The 21,090-nt window shown below is 40.4% G+C and overlaps 19 protein-coding genes across 19 annotated transcripts; 10 read left to right on the plus strand and 9 right to left on the minus strand.

The window, feature by feature from the left end:
* Positions 1-103: 103 nt before the first annotated feature.
* Positions 104-1,060, plus strand: NEMIN01_2033 (meiotic recombination protein SPO11; the record flags this gene model as incomplete). The annotated part of the gene is made up of 1 exon (XM_051477975.1): positions 104-1,060. One exon carries the CDS (start codon positions 104-106, stop codon positions 1,058-1,060), a length of 957 nt encoding a protein of 318 aa, XP_051333935.1.
* A 273-nt stretch (positions 1,061-1,333) lies between these two features.
* NEMIN01_2020 (uncharacterized protein) lies at positions 1,334-1,492 on the minus strand (the record flags this gene model as incomplete). The annotated part of the gene is made up of 1 exon (XM_051477962.1): positions 1,334-1,492. One exon carries the CDS (start codon positions 1,490-1,492, stop codon positions 1,334-1,336), a length of 159 nt encoding a protein of 52 aa, XP_051333922.1.
* Positions 1,493-1,499: 7 nt separating this feature from the next.
* NEMIN01_2034 (ubiquitin-conjugating enzyme E2 H) lies at positions 1,500-1,979 on the minus strand (the record flags this gene model as incomplete). Its single annotated transcript, XM_051477976.1, has 1 exon — positions 1,500-1,979. One exon carries the CDS (start codon positions 1,977-1,979, stop codon positions 1,500-1,502), a length of 480 nt encoding a protein of 159 aa, XP_051333936.1.
* A 98-nt stretch (positions 1,980-2,077) lies between these two features.
* NEMIN01_2035 (dihydrofolate reductase) lies at positions 2,078-2,788 on the plus strand (the record flags this gene model as incomplete). Its single annotated transcript, XM_051477977.1, has 1 exon — positions 2,078-2,788. One exon carries the CDS (start codon positions 2,078-2,080, stop codon positions 2,786-2,788), a length of 711 nt encoding a protein of 236 aa, XP_051333937.1.
* A 41-nt stretch (positions 2,789-2,829) lies between these two features.
* NEMIN01_2036 (small subunit ribosomal protein S4e) lies at positions 2,830-3,663 on the plus strand (the record flags this gene model as incomplete). Its single annotated transcript, XM_051477978.1, has 1 exon — positions 2,830-3,663. One exon carries the CDS (start codon positions 2,830-2,832, stop codon positions 3,661-3,663), a length of 834 nt encoding a protein of 277 aa, XP_051333938.1.
* A 292-nt stretch (positions 3,664-3,955) lies between these two features.
* Positions 3,956-4,561, minus strand: NEMIN01_2037 (uncharacterized protein; the record flags this gene model as incomplete). Its single annotated transcript, XM_051477979.1, has 1 exon — positions 3,956-4,561. One exon carries the CDS (start codon positions 4,559-4,561, stop codon positions 3,956-3,958), a length of 606 nt encoding a protein of 201 aa, XP_051333939.1.
* Positions 4,562-4,781: 220 nt separating this feature from the next.
* Positions 4,782-4,997, plus strand: NEMIN01_2021 (uncharacterized protein; the record flags this gene model as incomplete). Its single annotated transcript, XM_051477963.1, has 1 exon — positions 4,782-4,997. The coding sequence occupies one exon, from the start codon at positions 4,782-4,784 to the stop codon at positions 4,995-4,997; it is 216 nt and encodes a 71-aa protein (XP_051333923.1).
* A 628-nt stretch (positions 4,998-5,625) lies between these two features.
* On the plus strand, positions 5,626-7,689 carry NEMIN01_2038 (uncharacterized protein; the record flags this gene model as incomplete). Its single annotated transcript, XM_051477980.1, has 1 exon — positions 5,626-7,689. The coding sequence occupies one exon, from the start codon at positions 5,626-5,628 to the stop codon at positions 7,687-7,689; it is 2,064 nt and encodes a 687-aa protein (XP_051333940.1).
* A 485-nt stretch (positions 7,690-8,174) lies between these two features.
* On the plus strand, positions 8,175-9,185 carry NEMIN01_2039 (uncharacterized protein; the record flags this gene model as incomplete). Its single annotated transcript, XM_051477981.1, has 1 exon — positions 8,175-9,185. One exon carries the CDS (start codon positions 8,175-8,177, stop codon positions 9,183-9,185), a length of 1,011 nt encoding a protein of 336 aa, XP_051333941.1.
* Positions 9,186-10,192: 1,007 nt separating this feature from the next.
* On the plus strand, positions 10,193-10,417 carry NEMIN01_2022 (uncharacterized protein; the record flags this gene model as incomplete). Its single annotated transcript, XM_051477964.1, has 1 exon — positions 10,193-10,417. The coding sequence occupies one exon, from the start codon at positions 10,193-10,195 to the stop codon at positions 10,415-10,417; it is 225 nt and encodes a 74-aa protein (XP_051333924.1).
* A 23-nt stretch (positions 10,418-10,440) lies between these two features.
* Positions 10,441-10,674, plus strand: NEMIN01_2023 (V-type H+-transporting ATPase subunit e; the record flags this gene model as incomplete). Its single annotated transcript, XM_051477965.1, has 1 exon — positions 10,441-10,674. The coding sequence occupies one exon, from the start codon at positions 10,441-10,443 to the stop codon at positions 10,672-10,674; it is 234 nt and encodes a 77-aa protein (XP_051333925.1).
* A 22-nt stretch (positions 10,675-10,696) lies between these two features.
* On the plus strand, positions 10,697-10,981 carry NEMIN01_2024 (uncharacterized protein; the record flags this gene model as incomplete). The annotated part of the gene is made up of 1 exon (XM_051477966.1): positions 10,697-10,981. One exon carries the CDS (start codon positions 10,697-10,699, stop codon positions 10,979-10,981), a length of 285 nt encoding a protein of 94 aa, XP_051333926.1.
* A 372-nt stretch (positions 10,982-11,353) lies between these two features.
* Positions 11,354-11,785, minus strand: NEMIN01_2040 (uncharacterized protein; the record flags this gene model as incomplete). Its single annotated transcript, XM_051477982.1, has 1 exon — positions 11,354-11,785. The coding sequence occupies one exon, from the start codon at positions 11,783-11,785 to the stop codon at positions 11,354-11,356; it is 432 nt and encodes a 143-aa protein (XP_051333942.1).
* A 26-nt stretch (positions 11,786-11,811) lies between these two features.
* Positions 11,812-12,732, minus strand: NEMIN01_2041 (uncharacterized protein; the record flags this gene model as incomplete). Its single annotated transcript, XM_051477983.1, has 1 exon — positions 11,812-12,732. The coding sequence occupies one exon, from the start codon at positions 12,730-12,732 to the stop codon at positions 11,812-11,814; it is 921 nt and encodes a 306-aa protein (XP_051333943.1).
* Positions 12,733-12,965: 233 nt separating this feature from the next.
* Positions 12,966-14,123, minus strand: NEMIN01_2042 (uncharacterized protein; the record flags this gene model as incomplete). Its single annotated transcript, XM_051477984.1, has 1 exon — positions 12,966-14,123. The coding sequence occupies one exon, from the start codon at positions 14,121-14,123 to the stop codon at positions 12,966-12,968; it is 1,158 nt and encodes a 385-aa protein (XP_051333944.1).
* Positions 14,124-14,627: 504 nt separating this feature from the next.
* Positions 14,628-15,137, minus strand: NEMIN01_2043 (large subunit ribosomal protein L18Ae; the record flags this gene model as incomplete). The annotated part of the gene is made up of 1 exon (XM_051477985.1): positions 14,628-15,137. One exon carries the CDS (start codon positions 15,135-15,137, stop codon positions 14,628-14,630), a length of 510 nt encoding a protein of 169 aa, XP_051333945.1.
* Positions 15,138-15,658: 521 nt separating this feature from the next.
* On the minus strand, positions 15,659-17,275 carry NEMIN01_2044 (uncharacterized protein; the record flags this gene model as incomplete). Its single annotated transcript, XM_051477986.1, has 1 exon — positions 15,659-17,275. One exon carries the CDS (start codon positions 17,273-17,275, stop codon positions 15,659-15,661), a length of 1,617 nt encoding a protein of 538 aa, XP_051333946.1.
* A 466-nt stretch (positions 17,276-17,741) lies between these two features.
* On the minus strand, positions 17,742-18,110 carry NEMIN01_2045 (DNA-directed RNA polymerases I, II, and III subunit RPABC2; the record flags this gene model as incomplete). The annotated part of the gene is made up of 1 exon (XM_051477987.1): positions 17,742-18,110. One exon carries the CDS (start codon positions 18,108-18,110, stop codon positions 17,742-17,744), a length of 369 nt encoding a protein of 122 aa, XP_051333947.1.
* Positions 18,111-18,140: 30 nt separating this feature from the next.
* On the plus strand, positions 18,141-20,312 carry NEMIN01_2046 (uncharacterized protein; the record flags this gene model as incomplete). Its single annotated transcript, XM_051477988.1, has 1 exon — positions 18,141-20,312. The coding sequence occupies one exon, from the start codon at positions 18,141-18,143 to the stop codon at positions 20,310-20,312; it is 2,172 nt and encodes a 723-aa protein (XP_051333948.1).
* Positions 20,313-21,090: the final 778 nt, after the last annotated feature.

Below are 21,090 nucleotides of genomic sequence, written 5' to 3' on the forward strand. Positions count from 1 at the left end.
AGAGAAAATGTTCTACGCTTTACTTTTTTAAGTGTGGCTCTGCAGAGTGTACTAATTTATTGAAAAGCAGAATTATTTATTGACTTAGCTCTGCCAAAGAATAATGGAAAACAATTATCCAATCAGCATCTCTGAGATAGCCAGGACTCTCAAAGACAGAGAGGCTTTCCTTCTCAAGTACAGCAAGTGTCTATACGCCCGTGTGATATATGAAGACATCTTGACTCTCCTGCATGAAATACTCGTTAAAAAGGTTTCTGTCGGCTGTGCCGTTAAAATACTGAATGTTTACTACGTAGTTCTCCACGAGCCCAAACAAATCACAGTGCGTGAGATGTTCTACAGATGCAAAAAGATATTCTCTCATCAAAAGCATCTAGTGGCAACAATACAGAATGTATACGCCCGGCTAAAAACAGAGCTAAACATAGTCGCATCGTACAAAGGCCTCGTCCATGGAGAGTGCGCAATAAAAAGAGAAAAGACAAAAATAGTTCTTGCAGAAACTTCACTAATTCCGTACATTAGGCCATTTGACAGACTAGTGACCAGTGCAAAAATCATCATTGTGGTGGAAAAAGAAGCTGTCTTTAACGATGTTCTGCAAGACAAGACCAAAATAGAAGAAAAGCTCGGTGCATCTGTGCTTATAGTAACGGGAAAAGGGTATCCGTGCACAAACACTCTTCTATTTCTTATGCTGGCAGGTGACCTCAGAATATTCGGGCTTTTTGACTGTGATCCGCACGGTCTGAGCATATACACTGTGTACAAATACGGAAGTAGGCACAGGCCGTACCTAAAAGTGCCCAGCATTCAAAGAATTGGAGTGTTTTTGCAGGACCTGCCATCACTAGCAGATCTGGCGAGCATTCAGCAGAAAAAAGAGTACAGCATGATAAGAAATCTGTCTGTGCAACACAAAGAGATGGAAGAAGAGATCAGGACCATGATGAGAACAGGAAAAAAGGCATCAATAGAGGACATTGCGCAGATAAAAACGATAAAAGCATACGTAGTAGACCAGATCTTCTCGGAATATCCTTCATTAAACTGGTGATACTTAAACTTGACCTGTAGAGTGTTTGCTGATTTATTTAATTTTATTCTAAAAATATATTCTCTTTTGAGGCTGTATTTACGATAGAAAGAGATTAGCCATCTTCAAAGAGAATTTATCTGTATTTGCACAGAAAAACTCTGCTGTGCAGGAGTTAGCCTTCCACATAGAGTGCTTTTAACGCACTCTTCAAAAGTCTGCTGCCCATTTCAAAAATACTTCTAGCTTTTCACTGTAAGAGGGTACTTGTAAGATTTAATTGCTTCTTTTATTTTATAGTTCATCAGGAAGTATATCCTTAGGAGTAATCAAATACTTTTCTGTCTGCATAGACTGCAATGGCCCTGTGTGCAGTGTTTCATTTACGACTGATGACAGCGCATCGTACACGCCTTTAACGCGCTCTCTTTTTTCCTCTGCAAATAAACCCATAATATTTTTATGCAATTTCTTCGCACAAATCCGCGTCTATCTCTTCCTGTGGGATCGCATACTGGCTCACGTACTCCCCCACCTTTTTTTCATACTCTTCTTTGCTTTCTCTGAACAGCCTCCCCGCCTCAATATTTAACGGATCATCTGGGTTGGGATAGGCCAATAGCTGCGGAAGAAATGTTTCAACTATGTTTAGCACATCATACAAGGGAGACCACACTTGGTTGAGAACATCGAGGCAGACAGTCCCGCTGCTTTCGTCGATGTTTGGGTGGAACACTTTCGTAATGAATCCTATTGACGGAGATTTGAACGGGAAATCTTGCGGTAGAAATATTCTTATCTTATATTTTCCTCGGGAAAAGGGCGTTCCAGAGGGTCCCTGGATCACCACAATAAACGAAGAGCCAAAGAGGGTATCTTCGCATTCGACTAAATAGTTCTTTTTGAATAATCTGTTTATTTCTGTTCTCACTCTGTTCATTCTCCTGTCTTATTTATTGTTTTGTAAATAAAGAGGGATGCTCCAATCATCATTGCAAATAAATATATTTATTAAATTCGATTGGTTTATTTTTAAATATGGTAACAATCTTGTCTGCATACTGCAGCACCACTGGTGTCATAGGAAACAAAGGCTCTCTTCCGTGGCCTTCCCTGAAGAGTGATTTTCAGTTTATGAAGTACATCACAACGCGGAGGCCCTCTGGGATAGTCATGGGCTCAAAGACATTCAAGTCCATAGGACGGCCTTTGCCCAACAGAACATCAATTGTGCTGACATCAGCGGATATTTCTCCTAAAACGGCAAACGAGGACAGTCTAGACAGAAATAGCCCTTTATATCCCGGACCAGTGGAAGGATCGAATTACAAAGTGTACTATAGAAGGAGTCTTAAAGAAGCTATAGACCTATGCAGCGCTCTGTCTCTGGAGCCAATAGTTTTTGGAGGAGAAAGAGTCTACAGAGAAGCAATGGAAACGTACCCCTGCACGCTCTACATAACAGAAGTGTACAAAGAGTACGAAGGAGATGCACGCTTTCCCATAGAGCTGATAGACAGAAGGAAAATGGTAAACATCACGGAAGAAGTGCTGGGGCTAATTGGGAGAGAGATCTGCACAGAAGAGCTGCACAAAAAAAATCTGCAGTGCGATGAAAACAGAGGAAATGCAGCTGGAAGCGAAGAAGAAGAGAAGAAGAGAGGCGCATGTATTAATGGGAGCGCTGTGTGCGATAATAACGTATTTTACTCGTTTTTTAAATTTACTTCAAGCCCACATGAAAAATAAAACAGAATTAATTATCTTTTAATTTTTATACCCTTGACAAAATGGTAAGCGGACCACGAAAACATCTGAAGAGACTAAATGCACCAAAGTCATGGATACTTGACAAACTAGGAGGAACCTTTGCCCCTAGACCACGATGTGGACCACACAAATTGAGAGAGTCTCTGCCCCTCTGCTTGATCGTACGAAGAAAGCTCAGCTTTGCCCAGAACAACAAAGAAGTGAGCCACATTCTGCAGAACAGACTCGTGAAAGTAGACGGAAAAGTAAGAAGAGACCAGAAGTACCCAGCAGGCGTGATGGACGTAATCAGCTTCCCAAAGATACACGAGAACTACAGATTATTATACAACGTGAACAAGAAGTTCTGCCTGCAGCCCATCACAGAGGAGGAAGCCAAGTTCAAGATATGCAAAGTGCTGACCAAGAGGCTGGAAGGAAAGAGCATCCTGACCCTCCACACTAACGACGGAAGAACAATCAAGTACGCAGACCCAAGCATAAAGATAGGAGACAGCATCAAGCTCAACCTTGAGACCCAGGAGATGGAGGAGTTCTACCACCTGGAGGTTGGAAAGACTGCATACACCTTCAGAGGAAAGAACTTGGGATGTGTTGGAATCATCAGAGAAATAAAGACACACATGGGAGGATTCTCCATGTCCATCCTCGAAGACTTGAACGGCAGAACATTCATCACAAGAACAGACAACCTCATCGTGATTGGAGAGGCTGGCGAGTCAATGATCAGCCTGCCAAAGGAGAGAGGTATCAGAACCACCGCCATGATGGTAAGTAACATGGTCTACGGAGAGATAAAGGAAGGCGACGAAGAAGCCGGCATGTCCGAAGAAGAAGAAAGCGATGAAGAGTAAGAATAAAATACTTCCGTTTTAAATTTTTATTGTAAATTATTTGCACTGCGTATTTCCCCATTGGTGAGAGTCTTTTACCCAGCTTTCCAGTATTCAATGATCAGTGCTACTTTCTTGCACATTCAATGCTTATGCTGATAGTTTCTGTCTTTAGATTAGACCCTTCTCTGGATGCTATCTTATTCTCTGCGCAGATAAGAATCATCAATCATCAGTTAATATTTGTTTATCACTTGCACTGGAGAAATGGTTCGATTATCTCTCTAGCACACTCCTGCTCAGAATGATCTTTTTATAAAGACTTTTCTAGCGATGACAGAATGGCTATGGGTATTCTTCTCTCCAGATCATCACACTCGTTTTTCCTTATTTCATCCTCCAGCTCTTTCTTCGCTGGTCTGTGCTTGGGCTGTCCCTGTATGTACTTGTTTTTTATCTCTCTTGTCTCTCGCATCAGATGGTTTAGCTCTGTTACTCCATCAATAATTGGTGATAGATCAGGTATGCCCTGAATGCTTTTGAACTTCTGCGATAATTCATGGTGCATTGCCTCTTTCTGCAGGAGGAGTTCCTGTGCTGCAGATAGCTCTGTTTTCTTAAGAGTTAGGTCCAGTATTCTCTCCTTCAAATGTTCAGGCGTTGGCGGAGGAGTATTTGTTGCTTTTCTTCCGTACACAAAGTCGTCTGGGAATGTGAATATGTTTCGGAGCGTAAATCTTTCAAAAATCAGCATGTTTTTCTGCAGGGCTGTTTCTATCTTATCTATTCTTCCTCTTATGTCGCCTGTGCTGCCTAGAGATGACACAAGGGCCCTGCTCATTCCCTGGTAGAGCTCTATGTGAAAGTCCGTTGGAAGAAAAGAGAAGAACTCCAGCTCGTCTTCGTACTCTCTGGCCATAAATAAAATATTTACAGCAAATATTTATGCTATTATTGACAGTGCATCCGATAGATCGCCGGACAAAAATAAACAAAGAAGAGAGCTGAAAAGAGTGTCCAGTGAGGATAGAAGATAGCGACGAATACGGAGCAGTAAAAGTTTTTAACTGGTGCAATTTTAGTGGCGGGAAAGTGCCCGCCAATAATTCGTATTTATATTGGGAGAGTGATATATAAGAATGCGTGCGCCAAGGCTGTCGTTTTCAGAAGAGTTCAGAGACGAGTGGGACAAGGAGAACAAAGACCCAATCAAGCTAGAGTTCTCTCCGAGGACCATACGGCACAGGCCATCGAGACAGGACATAGGAGAAGCGCTGGAAGCAGAGAAACAGAGAAGAATGCAGCCCGCAAAGCCGCTAAGACAGTCGTGGCTGGATGATCTGCTGAGGATGTAGGATGTAGGAGATAATAGGTAATATAAATAGAACAAATAAATATAGAATGTAACGATTGGCAAGAAAACTTCATCTTTTTTGTTTAGGTGTTTAGGTGTGTGTTATAGGATTTACCTGTCCTTCACTCTTGCAAAATTTTATTGGGTGCAGCACTCCAGATTCATCTGCTCATTCGAGAATAGCCTGAGAATATTATCCTACTAAAAGAGTACATCTATCTTGTGCACAAGACAAAGAGATCTGTCTATTTAGATCTCTTGGCATTTTCTGATCTTAGGAATTAAACGAAGATAGTTTAAAAAATAACGGTAAATTTACCTTATCTAAAGATGGAGTGCTGCTAGACTTTGTGCGGTTCATCTGAGAGATTCTCTTCTCACTCTTACATCCTTAGCACAGAAAGTGTTCAGAATTACTAAAAGATATCTTGTGCTCTGTTAGAGGATAGATGTAGCTATGGAGAGTTCAAAGTAAAACATTTTTAGTGGAGTTTTTGAGCAGAGAAGGTGTGTGCAGTAGTTTTATGCAGGGTAGAGCAGGAAACACATTGAAATTCCAATGTGGCTTTAATATTGAAGCGTTTTTGCTCTCCAAGGGAGAGAATAAATTAAAATGCGAAATTGAAAATATGAAAAATTCCAAGGAAATAGACCAATACTTCAAGATGGATGAGCAGGCTCTTGGCGAAATGGAAGAGAGAAGGCCGTCTGTAAGAAGGGTCAGCTTTGCACTGGAGCCGCAAATAGCATACTCCCAAGTAAAGGACGAGCCAAGCAAGTCAGAAAGCAGCTCTATCAGCATGAGCATGGAAATGGCGCACAAAACATCAATGGAAATGACGCTGGACGACCAGCTTCTAGATGAAGAGCTCATGCAGAATGAGACACTTCCGCTGTGCGAAGAGAAAGAGGAAAACTTCATTATGGATGACTCAGAGGACACCATGGAAGAGCGAAGAATGAGCATATGCCCGATCAACAGAGAAAAAACAATGGAGCACACAGTGTGCCATGTAAATACTGAGGTTGCAAATGCTAATAGCAACTCGGCAGAAAATACTCCCAGCGTAATATCTAATGTTGCATCGGATAAGGATGCAAGTTCTATCATCGAAGAGGATCCTATTGTGAGCAATGGAGCAGGCATTGGCAATGCTACAGCATCAAATCTTGAGACAGGAAGTGCATCTCAGAATGAAAATATTGCAGTGCCTTCCATCAATGAAAATGTGCTAAATAGTCCTAGAGAATTGGACGGGTTCTACGACAATGTGGAAGAGTATTCCCTCGATGGTGCTAAAGATGATATTTTGAGTGATATGCTATCCGAGATAGTCTGTGCAGCGGATAGCAACACCTTGGTCTATGACACAGTGAACGTAGAAGAAGTTTTGAGTAAGTACGAGACAGTAAAGAAAGAGGAAACAAAAAAAATAAGAGAAATTCTGGCAGAAACAGGAATACGGTTTTTGGACAACCTTTCGCTCAGCAACAGAAGAGAAACACTGTCCAAAATACGAAATAAAGTAGAGAACGGGGATGTGATATACTATAAGGACTTTGTACAGAGAAGAATAGAAATGCAAAACATGCTGTCTGCTGGGCTGTCTGCAGAGATAGAAAAAACAAGAGACGAAACAGAAATTATAGAAAGAGAAGTAGACTGCACAGGACTGTCGTCTATCGACAGAAATACGCTGCTTTCAAAGCTGCGGCAGATGAAGTCTGATGCAAGAAAAGAAGGGAAGGCTCACTGGCACAAAAAGAGGCTGGAAGTAGAAAAAGAATTTCTCAAGAAAACCGAAGACCTCTATGCAGATTACGAAAAAGAAAAACAGCAGCTAAGCGAAAAGATCAGGAAAATGAAAAAAGAAACAGAAAGCATAAACATAAAGGAGCTCGAAGCGAAAGAAAAAGCGATGAAGGAGATTCTTGTGACAGTTGGAACGCTTTCTCAGGAGGAAGTAGGAAGGTTTGTAGAAGAAGTCGAAAAAAAGAAAGAGGTAGAAAAAGCACTGGAGGCGCAGTATAGCGAGCTCCTTAAAGACGCACATGAAGTGAAAAAGAAAGATGCGGAAACCACACAAATAATAGAAACAGAGAAGGCTGAAATACAATCTTTGCAGGATGGGCTTCATGTGGCAGAAGTGCAGAAAGACGACTTGGAGCAGATAAAGTCTGCAGTCCAAAGAATGGAGGTGATACTTGGCGTCAAAATACTTGAAATATCGCACAGCAGGCTTCTGATGTCAATATGCGATATAGTTATAACAGTGATATACGATGGAGCAACGATTGTGGATGTGTACGCAGAGACAAAAGCAAAAAGTCTATTTAAGGAATTTATCTCTCTATCAGTCGGCTCGGTTTTGGTTTCAATGGGCCTGCTAGTGGAGAGCATGCCGGTGGTTATAAGATACATTTTGGAAATGGCATCGATTGAGAAAGAAGTTAAAAAGCTTGGAGTGTCTGTCCCGTACGAGATACACCACACAGAGAAGGAAATGTCAATACAGTTCATGATAAGAAAAGGAAAAAGCGGACAGATGGGACAGGTAGTTGCAATTTTCAAATCGGGAAGCGTGGTACCTGAAATATCCAGCAATATTAAAGGATTCCAGGTCTCCCGCAGTAGATATGGAAGCATCTCAGAGTCAGTGGATCAGGCAAGAAACATAGCACACATTAAATAAAACATTTTAAATTACCCAGCACAGCACCAATGGAGCTAAAGCAAAGCAGTGTTCTCATACTATCCCTGCGCGATAGATGAATATTAATGCGAATTTTAGACAAAATTGATCAAATTAATAGAATTGATAATTGTTGGGATAGAATGTACAAGAATAATTGTTTTTATTTTAGATAGAAATGCTAAGGTTCATACAAAGAGTAGCAATCCTATCTGTGCTAGTAATGAGAGTCTTTAGCACGTATAATCCCGACGATCTGGTTCGAGATATCATGTACAGACTTTACAGAGAGAATTGCACAAGAAGCTCAAGGCCCATTGAGAGAAAATACAAAAACTGCACTAAATCCATGCATAGAAACCATTGAAGCATCGATAAATAGTAAGAACTCGTACTACTATAAAAATATTTAATTCTACACACTTTTTATTTCTATACGCATCGAACACAAAACTATTTTACATTTTAAAATATACAGTTTAAAAATGCAAGAAAGAAAGAAGTTCTTTACAGTCAATCCTCTATTTTACGATAGATTCAGGAGCCCTGGCGATTTCTCTTTTGAATGTGAGCATCTAACAGACAGGATATTTTCATACAGCAGTGAGATTCTGATCTCCAAAACAGAGGAGTACAAAGAATCGTTTCTCCTTCCCATGTCTCTGTGGTCTATAATAGCTGTAGACCTCTTGGACATAAAAAGTGATTCCACTGTTCTTGATATGTGCTGTGCTCCTGGCATGAAACTCATCTACTCAGGTTTGGTGCTGAAATTGAAGGCAAAAGAAGCTTTGTCAGGCGCTGTAGAAGACTCCAAAGCCGCAAATGCACCTATTTCAATCACGGGCATAGATATTTCCAAAAATAGACTAAGCATAACAAAGTCGCTAGTAAAGAAGTATAAGGTGCCAGGAGTGCGGCTATTACTCGGCAACGCAGAAACAAGTGTAAGCACGCCAGTAGTGCAGATACAAGTTGGGAAAAGAGAACTCCAAGAAAAAAAGGATAAAATAAAAGAAACAGCAGAGCTTGGCGAAAAAGAGGTGTGCAGATGCAATATGGAGGAGAACAGCTATCCGCCATACTACACAAGCACGGGGCTCCGAAAGATAGGGCATGCCCACCAGAAGAAGTACAGCAGAATACTTGTAGACCCAGAATGCTCGCAGACAAGCACAGTCAAATACTTAGAGGGAAAAAGACCGCCAGAAAAGAACTACCCCATCCACCAAACTAAAATACTGCAAAACAGCATAGAAATGCTGAAGCCTGGGGGCATAGTCATCTACTCAACATGCACATTTGAAGACTCCGAGAACGAAAAAGTTGTCGAGGAAGTTCTTAAAACAAATCCGCACATTTCGAGAGTGCCAATAGAAGATGAGACAGTTAGAAAGTACACAGTGAGCACAAAAAATGTAGAGGAAAAAAAGAACGCGCTTCCATATGGTGACAGTTTATTTATAGCCAAATTAAAATACGACAAGCATTTATAACATATTTTCATTACTAAAACCACTCATTGAACAGATGGCATGTACATATTGTTGTTAAAATAGTTCCTCCGATTAATAAAGCACAAGATCCGATTAATTTACCTTTTTTATCCATTTTACGAGAGCAAGTCCTGTTTCTATTTATATCTTTATTTTTCAGTACTCCAATAGCGCTTTAAACACACCACCAATAAAATGAAAAGACACAGTGCAATAATTCGTTTATTTAAAAACAGGTAGTAACTGGATTCTACTATCCAAAGATAATTGGACAGCTGTGAAAATGCGTCTCCACGCAGCACCTGCTAGATAGCAGGAGAATTTTGCCAAATACTCAGATAAAAATAAGAACAAATGTCCAATACTCTTTTTCTAGCCCTTTGGAATAATAATCTGTCAGAACACCCAATACCTCTCTTTAATGCTTTACATTTACTGCTGCGCCTTGCCTATACACATTATGGCCCAGTTTTAATGCTTACTTTTCCTTTCCCTCTGCACCTTCTTCTGTGCCTGCACCTGCACCTGCACCTGCACTTGTTTTCCCAATGAAGTAGTAGCAAAGACCTCCGCTTACTGCTATCACAAGAACTGCTGCTAATCCTGTTATAATGTATTTCTTTTTGTTTCCTTCTGAACCTTCTGCCATATTCCAAGACTTCTGCCTCTTTATATAGATGTTTTAATCACTTATCATTTTTCTGAAAAATCCAGATCATTCCAGAGTTGATGATCCGCTGCGCACATTGGTCCAAAGTAAAATGTGCACTGGGCAAGTGCGCAATCAATTAATTAATGGATAAAGACATTGCTATGTTTCAAGAGCCTGAAGCTAATTGGGCACTGGGCATAAAAGGAAACTTAGACACTTCTTATCTCTAGAAAGAGGCCAATTGAAAATAGCATGCTGGTCTCTGGGCTGCAGTCTGTCTTTTTTCCTAGGCGCTGAAGACCATCCAGTTTTCCATTCTGCAATGTAAATTAAGCCCAAGAAAATATTTTGCAGCATGCCAAACGAAATAGACAGCATTTTCTCCCAGAAAGAAAGAAAGAAAACGAGCACAAAAGAGAAGACAAAAAAAGAGATGCACTACGACATACGAGGGAAAGAAGTTAAGGCACAAGCAACATACACAGAGGATGGGTACAAAATTTACACAGAGCAGGAGCTGAACATCGGAAAAGGAGGACAAACAGAAAATTGCCCCATTGACTGCAATTGCTGTTTTTAATGAAATTAATTTTTATTTACACAATGAACTATTTCCACATCCAAGAGCATCCGTTGCTGGTTGTTATTATAGTTTCGGTTTTTGCGATGCTCGCAGCGCGGATGGCTTGCATTATGGCAATGGGGTACATAAAATTTAAAACAGAAAGCTCCAAAGAGGTGGTTATATTCTCGCTGTACACATCTGCAGCCTGTCTTCTGCTGTCCTGGGCGTGCATCTACCTCGGACAAGCACGGCCCATGATAGAGCCAAAATAAAACCGCAAATATTTACATCCCCATGGGAGAAATAGAAGAAAAAGAAAGAGAGCTGAGAGAGGCTCTAATGAGAGAAGACAAAGAGATACTTGCAGAGCTCGGAAAGTATTTGGAGGCTGTAGTGGGGCAGATAGAGAGCAAGGAGGCCAATCCAGACACTCTCGAGCAGGAGATAGCAGCAGAAAAAAATATGCACAGAAAAGCGTCTGAGATCTTCGAGAAAGCCAAACAGAAAGAGCACACAGAAGAAGAAGTAAACGAGCTGGTAGAAATAGCAAATAATCTGCTGAAGCTGCACCAGAGATAAGGAACGCCAAAGTAAAAAGAAGAAAGCATGAGAAGTGCTGCATTCTACACAACAGATGCTCAAATAAGTTTTATTTCTTTATTGTTAGAGCCAAGCATAAAATTATTTACAATAAAACCATCTACACATAAATTATATTTACACCATTAGAACACTTTGTCTCGTGCATACTGCAAAGGGCTCTTTTCTTTCTTCAGAGGTAGCATAGGATGCTATCTATAGATTACTGCAAAAATAGTGATAGAAGTGCCTTTGTCTTGCTCTTTGCTCCTATGTAAATGTAAATACCGAAAATTTCAGTAACTATATATGGAAAGTGCAAAAAAGGCACAAATAAAATATTTATTAGACCCGTATAAACAGTGTTTTGTTTTATTCTTTTATCATTCTGTCTTTTATGTCTTTTATCTTTGTGTTTTTATAATTTATAGTCTTGTTGAGATAGTATCTCTCCTCTTCCACCTTCAGCCTTTCTTCCATTACCGATAGCTCATCAAACGAGTTCTCCTCTGTGCACAGTATGCGTGTCAGATTGTTCAGTGTTTCTGTCATGTCGTGCGACTCTGGAACTCTGTTTACGCTTTGGTAGATGAGATCGTCGTACGTGGGCAGCATAAATATGTGGTACGGAATGAGCGAGTCGTATGCGTTGGTAACGCTTGTAAATGGCTGTATCTTTGGATTCAGCACCTTATCCTGGTCTCTGCGCAGCGCCTTCATAATAATGTCTTTATTCACGCTGGGCGGAGCAGACTGCAAAATATGCTCCGACTGCAAATCCGAGTCGTAAACACTTTCATGCATAAATAAAAGTTTTAGCTAAAATTTATTTAACAATGTAGAGAAAGATATTTTTCAGGATAGATGGCGCTCTCTGGAATTTCAGGCGGCGAATACTCTCCGTTCAGCCCCTTGCTCCGAACAGACACTTTTTTCACAACCTGAGTCCGCCCCTCTCCCTTTATCACCAGACCGATAATTATGTTGTAGGAAATGGAAAAAAAGTCATTTTTGGATGTCTCTGAGGGCAGTGTGTCGTCTATTTTGATGGATACCTTGCCAGAGCTCCTTGTTACTTTGCAGGGAAACAAGATCTTGATTGGATTGATAGACTCTGTGAATGACTGAATTTTCATCTCAAGCGATGCGGTTATTCCCGAGATGTCTGCGCCTGTGCTCACTGCTATGTCTATGGGGTAGTCTTTTCCTGCGTACAGCACAGAATCGTGTGCGATGAGAATATCCACAGTTGAAGAGCTGAAGCACAGACAGTTGCTTATTTGGTGTTTGTACTTCTTTCTTTCTATTTCCTCTGGGGCTGTTTCTACCATGCATATTTCTCTGTGGAACTTGGCCACTGGCTTGAATATCCCGTATATCTTTACCTCGCATTTGCTTATGTACTTGTTCAGAGCATAAATGTGTTTCTGCTGAGTGATTTTTTTGTATTCGATTGTCGCGCCTTCCCCCGGCATCATTCGAAAGCTGAACGGGAACTTGTGCATCCCCGGGAGCATCTTTCGCGTTCTGTCTCCGTAGATAACAAAGCGGCCTAGGTGTCTTGTTGTTTTCTCATTGGAAACAGTTTTGCTGTTCAGCTCGTCCACTCTTATCTCAGACTCCTTGTCAATCGATAGAACAATATTTTCGATAGAGATCACGCCTGTTACCTGCAGTGTTATGTACCCAGAGACAAGCTCTCCTGCCGAGTACACTCTTTTGTAGTAGAATATTCCTACGGAGCAAACCATGTAAATGGAAGGGCATCATACTATATAGGAACAGCAGCCAATAAAAAACGGAAATTATTCTCCAATTATCTCCTGGAAAGAGCAGAGAGGTTTTCCTAAAAGTAACGAATGAACATGTTTCAGCAGTGCCTGCGGGATTAAAAGTATATTGAACCATTTTTATTTCCATTTATGTGCTAATGCTGCAAATAATTTGAAAAGAGTTTGGGCTGTAGAAATATGAAGCCTCTTGGCTAGTTGAGTATAGCGCACAGCTCAACCAGGAAGACTAGCACCGAGTTGGGAGGAATGCCTCCTGCGCGAGTTGATCCGTATCCTAAGCGCGGAGGGATTGTTATTGTTCTTTTGCTTCCCACAGCCATGCCTTCTATTGCGAGCTCCAGTCCTCGGATCATATGTCCTTCTCCCATCTTGAACACGAGCCCAGAAGATTTGTTCTTGTCGATCATCTTGTTGTTTACGTATAAAGTATATCTTATTTTTACCTTATCTGATTTTTTAGCTACCTGTTTGTTTTTTGATTTGAATGTGTCCACTATCTTTAGCTCTTTTAAGTCTCTTTCTTTTTCCTCTTTTTTCCTTTCCTCTTTTGACTTGGGCTTTGACTCTCCGAGTGTTTCATGGTGTTTTTCTTGGTTTTCCTCTTCGAATGTTACTTTCCCTTTTTTCTTCTGTTTTTGCTCCTGCGCCCGGGCGCCAACTATGCTCTCCATCTTGTCATCTGACAAAAACTGGTCGTCGTTGATCTCTTCGCTGCTTTCCTCGCACTCGCACTCTTCGAATATCTGGTTGCACTCTGAGCACTCATCTGGCTCGTCTGTCTCTTCTGCAGCGACATATCCAACCATCTCAACCTCGCCTTTTCCTACTAAAAAGATCTCCAGCTCTTCGTCTTCGTACGACTCCAGAGATATTTCAGCAGTTTCTATTCTCCCTGGGACCAGATTGGCAAGTGTCACTTCTTCCCCATTGATCATCAGGCAGACGGAGAGCCTCTTTGACTCAGCTGATACGATCGATACAAGAGTGTACACTGTGCTTCCTGTTACAAGCACTTTCTCGTTGTCTCTTATTTTTATGTTCACTAAGGACGTGCTTGGCGAGGGCTCTGTTGCATTTTCGTTCTCTAGATAAGATATGTGAATGGCATCATCTGTTGTTGTAGAAAGTATGAAAGACTCGCCTGCCTGTAACAGCATATTGGCAACAACGCTTTCATTTACTCCAGGCACTAGAGTGCACAGAACTATCTTGTTTCCTGCCACATCTTCAGCTATTAGCGATGTTGGCGCTTTGGAGGACTTTTGCTTAACCAGAGTAAATTCGTGTATAAGTGTCTCGGTGTGTGTTTTAAAGCTGGTTTCAGAGCATATTTGTACGCCTTTGTTCATTCTGTGTAAAAAATTTATCGTATTTTATTTTTAAAAATCTGATTCTATATGGCTATTTCTACAAAAATGCAGTAAATTTTGTGCTGGACGAATCCACAAACGCCATCCAATCCCATCTGTTATAATAAAAATAGCAAATAGTTGTGTAGATGAGGAGTCTGCAGATAAGAGCAATGATCCATATATTAAAATGCGTTTTGAATGAAAAGTACACATCAGCTAAGATAAAGAGCACGCATGTTTCTTTCACTGTTATTTTTGGGCTGTACTAGAAATATAAGTGAAATGAAATTACAGCACATTCAGCTATGATTCTACAGTAAAGTAGATTCGAAATCATGCGAATAAAAAAAAATCTGCAGCAGTTTTCACAATGTGCAGTGCATATAATCAAAAATAGCTCTGCTGTATTCATTGCAGCTACGGAAATATCTGAGAAATGTGCTTGTTTATGGCGGCATAGCTTGGGAATGTTATCAGTGTCTCTTGAAAGTATAGATTTATTTATGCTCTGTCAAATGCAACTACTTTGCAGGCTGGCTCAGTGGCTGGTAGTCTCTTGTCAAACAATGGGTACTTGGGGTTGTTCATGATCTGAAGAAGCTCCTTGCTGGTTACGTCCTTCTCGTCAATCAGTGCTACATCGATGATTCCAACAGTCTCTGGTCTTACACCGTGTCTTGATCTGAGGTCTTGCCACAGGTTGAACACGGCTTCTGCTCTGGTAAGTGCTCTGATTTCTTTGTGGACGTTGATTGTCTTTCTCTTCAGTATGTAAGAGGCTCTTACTCCAAATGTTCTTACTTTTCCGTCTTTGTACTGGGGAACCTCTTCTATTTTCAGAGTAACACCTGTTGACAGTCTGATCTTGTACTGTTTCTTTAGGAGGTTGAATGTTTTACCTCTTGCGACTATCTCGTTCTGGGCAAACACTGTGTTGCAGAAGACCTGGGGCACTGGGTTGGCTTCTGATGGCTTCTCAGAGGCAAGTACTCTATATTCTTTTATATGCATGGAGTGAATAAAAAAAAATAAATTTAATTTTAATTTTTGGCTGTTAGCTGCCAGCGGGTGGTTTTGTTTTTGCTTTTTGCACAGAGTGACAAGAGCGCAAGCAAAACACCAGCACATTTAGATGGCTATCCTCTTTTCCTCGGGTTATTTGGAGGTGACAGCAGTTTATATTTCTTTTTAAAATGGGAAATATCTTTGACTGATTAGCTCAACCTAGAAAGAACAGTAAAATATTTATCTAAAGCGTGTTTAGAGACCATGTACAAATGAGTAACAGTCATTCATTGTGATATAGCACTCTAGTGCAGATTTGCAAAGTTTTAGCATACAATCTCAGTTGAATATAGAAAGATTGCAATAACTGCCAGAAAAACTCTGTAGAATACACTGAAAATATAGTAAGATAGCATAACTGTATATTTGTCTATAATGGCAATGTTTTTAATGATTGTCTGATCTTTCCTTATTTATAGCACTCTAGTAGTTTTTACTCTTTTTCTTTTTCCACAATGGCATCTTTTCTATCCATGTGGCTGCATCGGGCTCTGCAGCTTTATCTGTGATTTCAGCTGGGCTATTTTCAGCTGAAGAATTCTCTTCTCTCGCTGGTGGGTCTTCTTTATTCTGTCCATTTCCATTGCGAGTGATATGTTCGCATCGTCTATTTGCTTTGATCGGTGGAGCATGCTTATCTCCTCTCTCTGCTGCTGTATAAGGGCATCGCCCTCTGCAAGGTGGTCTAGAAGGACTGCTGTTTCCATGGAGGGCTTTATATCCTCTGAAAGTATCCTCTCCTGCTGCATCAAATGGCTTACTGACTCTGATAAGACAGACAGCCTTTCCATCTGTTCTTCTTTTGCTGTTTTCAGCTCCAAAAGTATGTCTGCTAGTTGATTTTTTGTGTTTTTCATATTCACATTCTCTACTTCTCGTGATTGGTATGCTATTTGCTCTATTATGCACTCTGCGTCTTTCATAACTGTTTTTATCTCCTGCACTTTTATTTTTGCTGTTTTTACATTTTCAAATATCTCCTCTATCTTCGAGTGAATTTGCACTCTATCCTCCCTCCTTACTTTTGGCTTCTGTGCTGGCTTTATCTCTATATTCCTGGCTCTGCTGGCCAGTGCCAGTGTGGAGATAGTCTCATCAATGCAGCTGGGCACAGGAGATACGGCACAAATAATAACCGTTTTAGCTGGCCCAGCAAGCGATGGCTGTAGTATTCGGGTCAGCTTTGCGTCTCTGTACGGAATGTGCGCCTGTTTTTTCGATAGTTTGGAAATTACGCTGGTAAGCGCCAGAAGACTCTTGTTGATGCTGGCTCCTTCTTTTAGCGTTGCTCCCGACGTATTAGCTGTGCTAACTCGCTCTGATCCGGCTAGATCCACAAAGACAAGCGATGTTTTTTTTCCTTGTTTTTTTATCGTTATTTTCAGTATTGTGTGGCTTCTGCTGCTTTCTCTGTTCATTCTTGTGGCTGAGACTTTTCTTATGCTGTTTCCTTTTGCGAACAAATCGAAGGCTTCTTCTTTTGTCTGAACTTCTATCTCTGCGACATCTTTTATGTACACTTCTCCCTCCGCTGACTCTCTTATCTGCAAGCTCTCTGCAGGATCTCCTAGAAGATCGTATATGTTCTCGTTGTACACCTCGACATACGATAAACTGAACTTGTGATTCTCTTTTTTGCTAAATATCCAATCAAGAGACTTTGGAATTATCCCAGGGTCACTGCGACATATTTCTGCTGTATTTCCTATGGGCTTGCCCCATACATCAGTGTTTCGAGCGTGCTTAAGTGTGCTTATTTTTTCCAGTGAGTTGTCGTGCAATATTCCCTTCATCGTATGCGTTTTTCCAGATGATGTCTGCCCGTATGCTATTAGACACACATTGACATTGTGCAGAGATTCGTCTATTGTGCTGTTAAGATGCGAAAAGAGGTCGTCGTTCTTGCTATCTTCTCCAAAAACCCAATCAAAAAGAAGGGTTTGCGCAGAGACCTCTTGGCTGCTGTTATTCAAGTGCTGTATCACGCCTTTGTTTCCTATTTTATGCCACGCCTGCTGGATGCCTCTGCTCCTTTCGCTAACGGAAAGAGGACGTATTCTTATTATTGCCTCCACTTTATTCATAAAAAACTAATTACAAAATTACTTACTCTCTGTAATGTCTTATAACGAAGTGCAGTAGAACAGTAAAAAGCATAATAAAAAAACTCAGAAAAAAGAGAAAGAAAACCATCCGATGTACAATATATAAGAGTTTTATGCAATTACAGGAAGAACAAAAACAAGAAGTCTTTAAGCATTTATAGGTACAGTGAACATACACAGGAGGAGAATGCATGGTAAAATGCCAGCTAAATAGGATTAAACCACTAGAGCTTTTTTAAATGCGAGAATAGTACTTGTTACCATGGCGAATGGGTATAGAGGCATTCTTTTGCACTGATTACAAATAGATGTGTGTGGGTAGACGGCAAAGTGGAGAGATCACAAACACTTTATTTAAAACAATATTTATTCTATGGATTCTATTTAGTTTGGCAGTGGATAAACATTGCCTGGGTTTGAATGTATTATCAGACACTCTACTATCTCAGTCGTAAAAATTAATCAGATCTTTAACCGCCCACTTTTCGTACGTAGAGTCTGGCAGTCTTCTGAGGACTATCAAGGGCGTCTTTTTTTCTTTTAGCTCTTTTTTTGCAATCTCCACGGGATCTGTTTCGTCTCCGTACTCCACCATAATAGGCGCAGACATGCTTATCTGCTGCGCTCTTATTCCCAGTATCTTTGCTCTTTCAAACTTTGTCATGATGGGCGATGTAAACCGTTTTTCAGCTTCAATTTCCGGCTGTTTTGCAATGCCCTCGGGATCAGCAGTTTCCAATAAAACTTCTTCGTTGTGCTCTTCAAATGTTTTATCGTCGCTTCCGTAGCTCTCTCTGCTCTCTTGGTCAGACATCGTAAATTTTTTACAATTTCATTTATTTTTATGCGTGTTGGTAATCTGCTGAACAGAGCGCAGACAGAAAAGATACAGGAATCACGCGATGCGCTGCACCAGCTGGAAAAGCTGATAGTAGAAGGAGAAACAGCCGATGTTTTCAAAGATTTTTGCGAATGCATAAGCATAATAATAGGCTGCAAAAAGGGCGAAATACCCAAGAGTCTTCTGCAATTTATGAGTGAGCTAATGAAGAAACTAAAGCATATGAAAATTGGTCGAAACTTTATTCATAATCTCATTAAGTATTTAGTTCGCGGCGTAGACTCTAAGCTAAAACACGTGCGGTACAACAGCCTCTCTCTTCTCAGAAGCTGCATAGAGCACCTGGACAGCATCAGTCCCAGGCTGTGGGAGGTGGTGAAAATAAAAATAGGAGAAAAGCTATTTGACAAAGAGATAACAGTGCGGCTTCAGGCAGTTCACATAGCTGCAAAGTACCAGGAAACAGCCATAGAAGGAGGTCTGCACTTCTATCGCCTCTTCAAGGATCTTCTCAGGTACGATGCATCAGCTGACGTACGAAAGCTTGTTCTCCAGTACATTGTAGTGAACAAAACCACGCTTCCCGCCATTATCACTCGGTGCGGAGACAGCAATGATGCAGTTCGCATGGTCTTTGTGGTGAGCAAGCTGTCTCTCATTCCCTGGGATGACAGTTTAACGCTGGAGCAGAGATCAACACTGTTGCAGACTCTGGAGGAGGAGAGAGACGAAGAAATAAGAAAAAGGTTCTTGGAAAGAATTGAAATAATTTTTGAAGAATCTTTTAACGGAAAGTACGAACTATTCACAGACGCGTTTTATCTGGAAAACCGAAACAACAAGTCTCTGGAGCGGGTTTTAAAAGAGCTAATGAAGAGGTACGAATATGCAGATGGATTCAATGAGGAGTTCCTGGAAAGAGCCACCCCATCGCTGCTATTTCTTATGTGGGTTTCACTGGAGTACATTGACGGTGACAGAGGACGCGACAATATAACGCTTCCTGATATGGCGGTTTTACTGAAATCAATTGCAGAGGCGTCTTGTTCTGTGGGCGCAGGAGACCAGTATGGAGGCACGCTTGCGCATGCACTGTTTGCGCTGCTAGAGTACTACGATATATTCCAAAGCTCCGAAAGAAACCTCCTTACCAAATGTGCTTTATACATTCTATCACAGCCAGCTGTTTTACTGCCGGGTGTAGTAGAATCCGTTTGTAAGATGATTATTAAGGCATGCAGTGGGTCAGAGAGTGACAAAATATACGTCAAAGCTCTTTCAATAGGAGAGGAAAGAACACAGATACTTTTTGCAGAGGCTCTTCTCAGATCAAAAGGCTTTTCGTGCAGTAAGTTTAAGTCCATTTTTGAAATGATCGAAGGAAAAATCAAAAACACAATATACTCCAACGATGCTGACATAAAAGAGTACAGCATTAAAATACTTGTGCTATGTGCTGCTGAAAAGAACGAATGCGATGAGGCATTAGATGTGCTTATCAAACTGGCAAAACAAAACTGGCAAAGTGCTTTTTGTGCCCTGGTAGATCTTTCTATTATTTTTAAAGACAGAAAAGATGTTTTCAATACCACCTTTGAAATTGTAAAAACTACCCAGTTCTCACTTCGCGACAAATCAATAACAAAGCTGCTTTTGTCTGATCTGCCCACAGAGGAGCAGGCACAGGAGCTGATAGAAGAAGTGGTGCGAAGGTTTTATTCAGAGGAAACTAACTTGGAGGACGCGCAGTATTTGCATGTTTTTTTCTACGAGTATTTCAGAAGGAAGCACTGGGTTGTTTTCACAGTTTACAAAAATGTCATTTCAAAGATAAAACACTGGAAGGTCTTCAATGATCAGATTATTTACTGGTTTGAGAGCAGAGTGGATTTGGCGTACAAAGAAAGCGATCTGCTGCTTATTGTGCTCTCCGTGTCATTGAAGGCATCGAAGGCAAACAGTGCGCCAGAGTCCACACACAAAGAAAAAAAAGAAATACTTCAAAGACATTTAGACCTACTCAGCAAAGTAACTGGATTGAAATATACACTTACTGAAGAAGAAGCCCAAAAGGCAATAGAGCTATCCAGTGCGCTAAGCAAGCAGACAGTTAAAATAATGCCAGACAACGATGTGGTGAAGAACATACTATTCGATCTTATTAGCAGAGAATAAAACAATAAATAGTTCTGTAATTTAATTACCATCTGTATAGTGTATGCCATTCTGTACCATTTACACTGTTTCACACCTTTGCTCCTTCGTCAATGCTCTTGCTAAGTTTTCTAGTAAACATCCTAGTAGACAAACTAGTTTTTCAATTGGTACAAAAGATGTACTTAATCCTGCAAAGTCTAAAAGTAAAAAAGTTTTCCATTTTTCTAAACAAGACACTTTGTATTCAAAAACTTAAATAAGTATAATTTGTACTGTAAAAAAGTTTAGTACATGGGCACCGAATAGTTTTCCAACGTTGTGAGTTTTGGAAAGTCCACTACTTAGACAGACTCAATAAATAAGTACAACAGTCTGTTATTAGTAGATCGAAAGCAGTAAGTACTATTATTATTGAAAATGTAATGAAGAGAAGAGCAGTTAGTTGAATTTAGAACAATATTGTTTTTATTTTCTTTTATAGGGAAAGGATGTTATATTCATCATAGCCAAGATATAAATAAATAATACCAGACAATAGTAATAACCCTATAACTATTATAAAGACTGCTATCAAAATAAGCATACAATGGCACCAGCCAATAAATTCATTAAATGAAGCTTTAAGCTTTCTTAATTCAGGTGTATCGTAACCTATATATACTTCATATCTGCTTTCTCTACTACTATCCATATTCTCTGAATTTCTATTTCTATCATTGTCTGCATAATTGTTCATAGTTCCATGATTAAACTTTTCTTAAATATTTCTCGGGTTATATCACCAGCAAATATTGAT

This window comes from Nematocida minor, assembly GCF_024244105.1.
Source record: "Nematocida minor strain JUm1510 chromosome Unknown 7887, whole genome shotgun sequence".
Classification (NCBI taxonomy): Eukaryota; Fungi; Microsporidia; genus Nematocida; species Nematocida minor.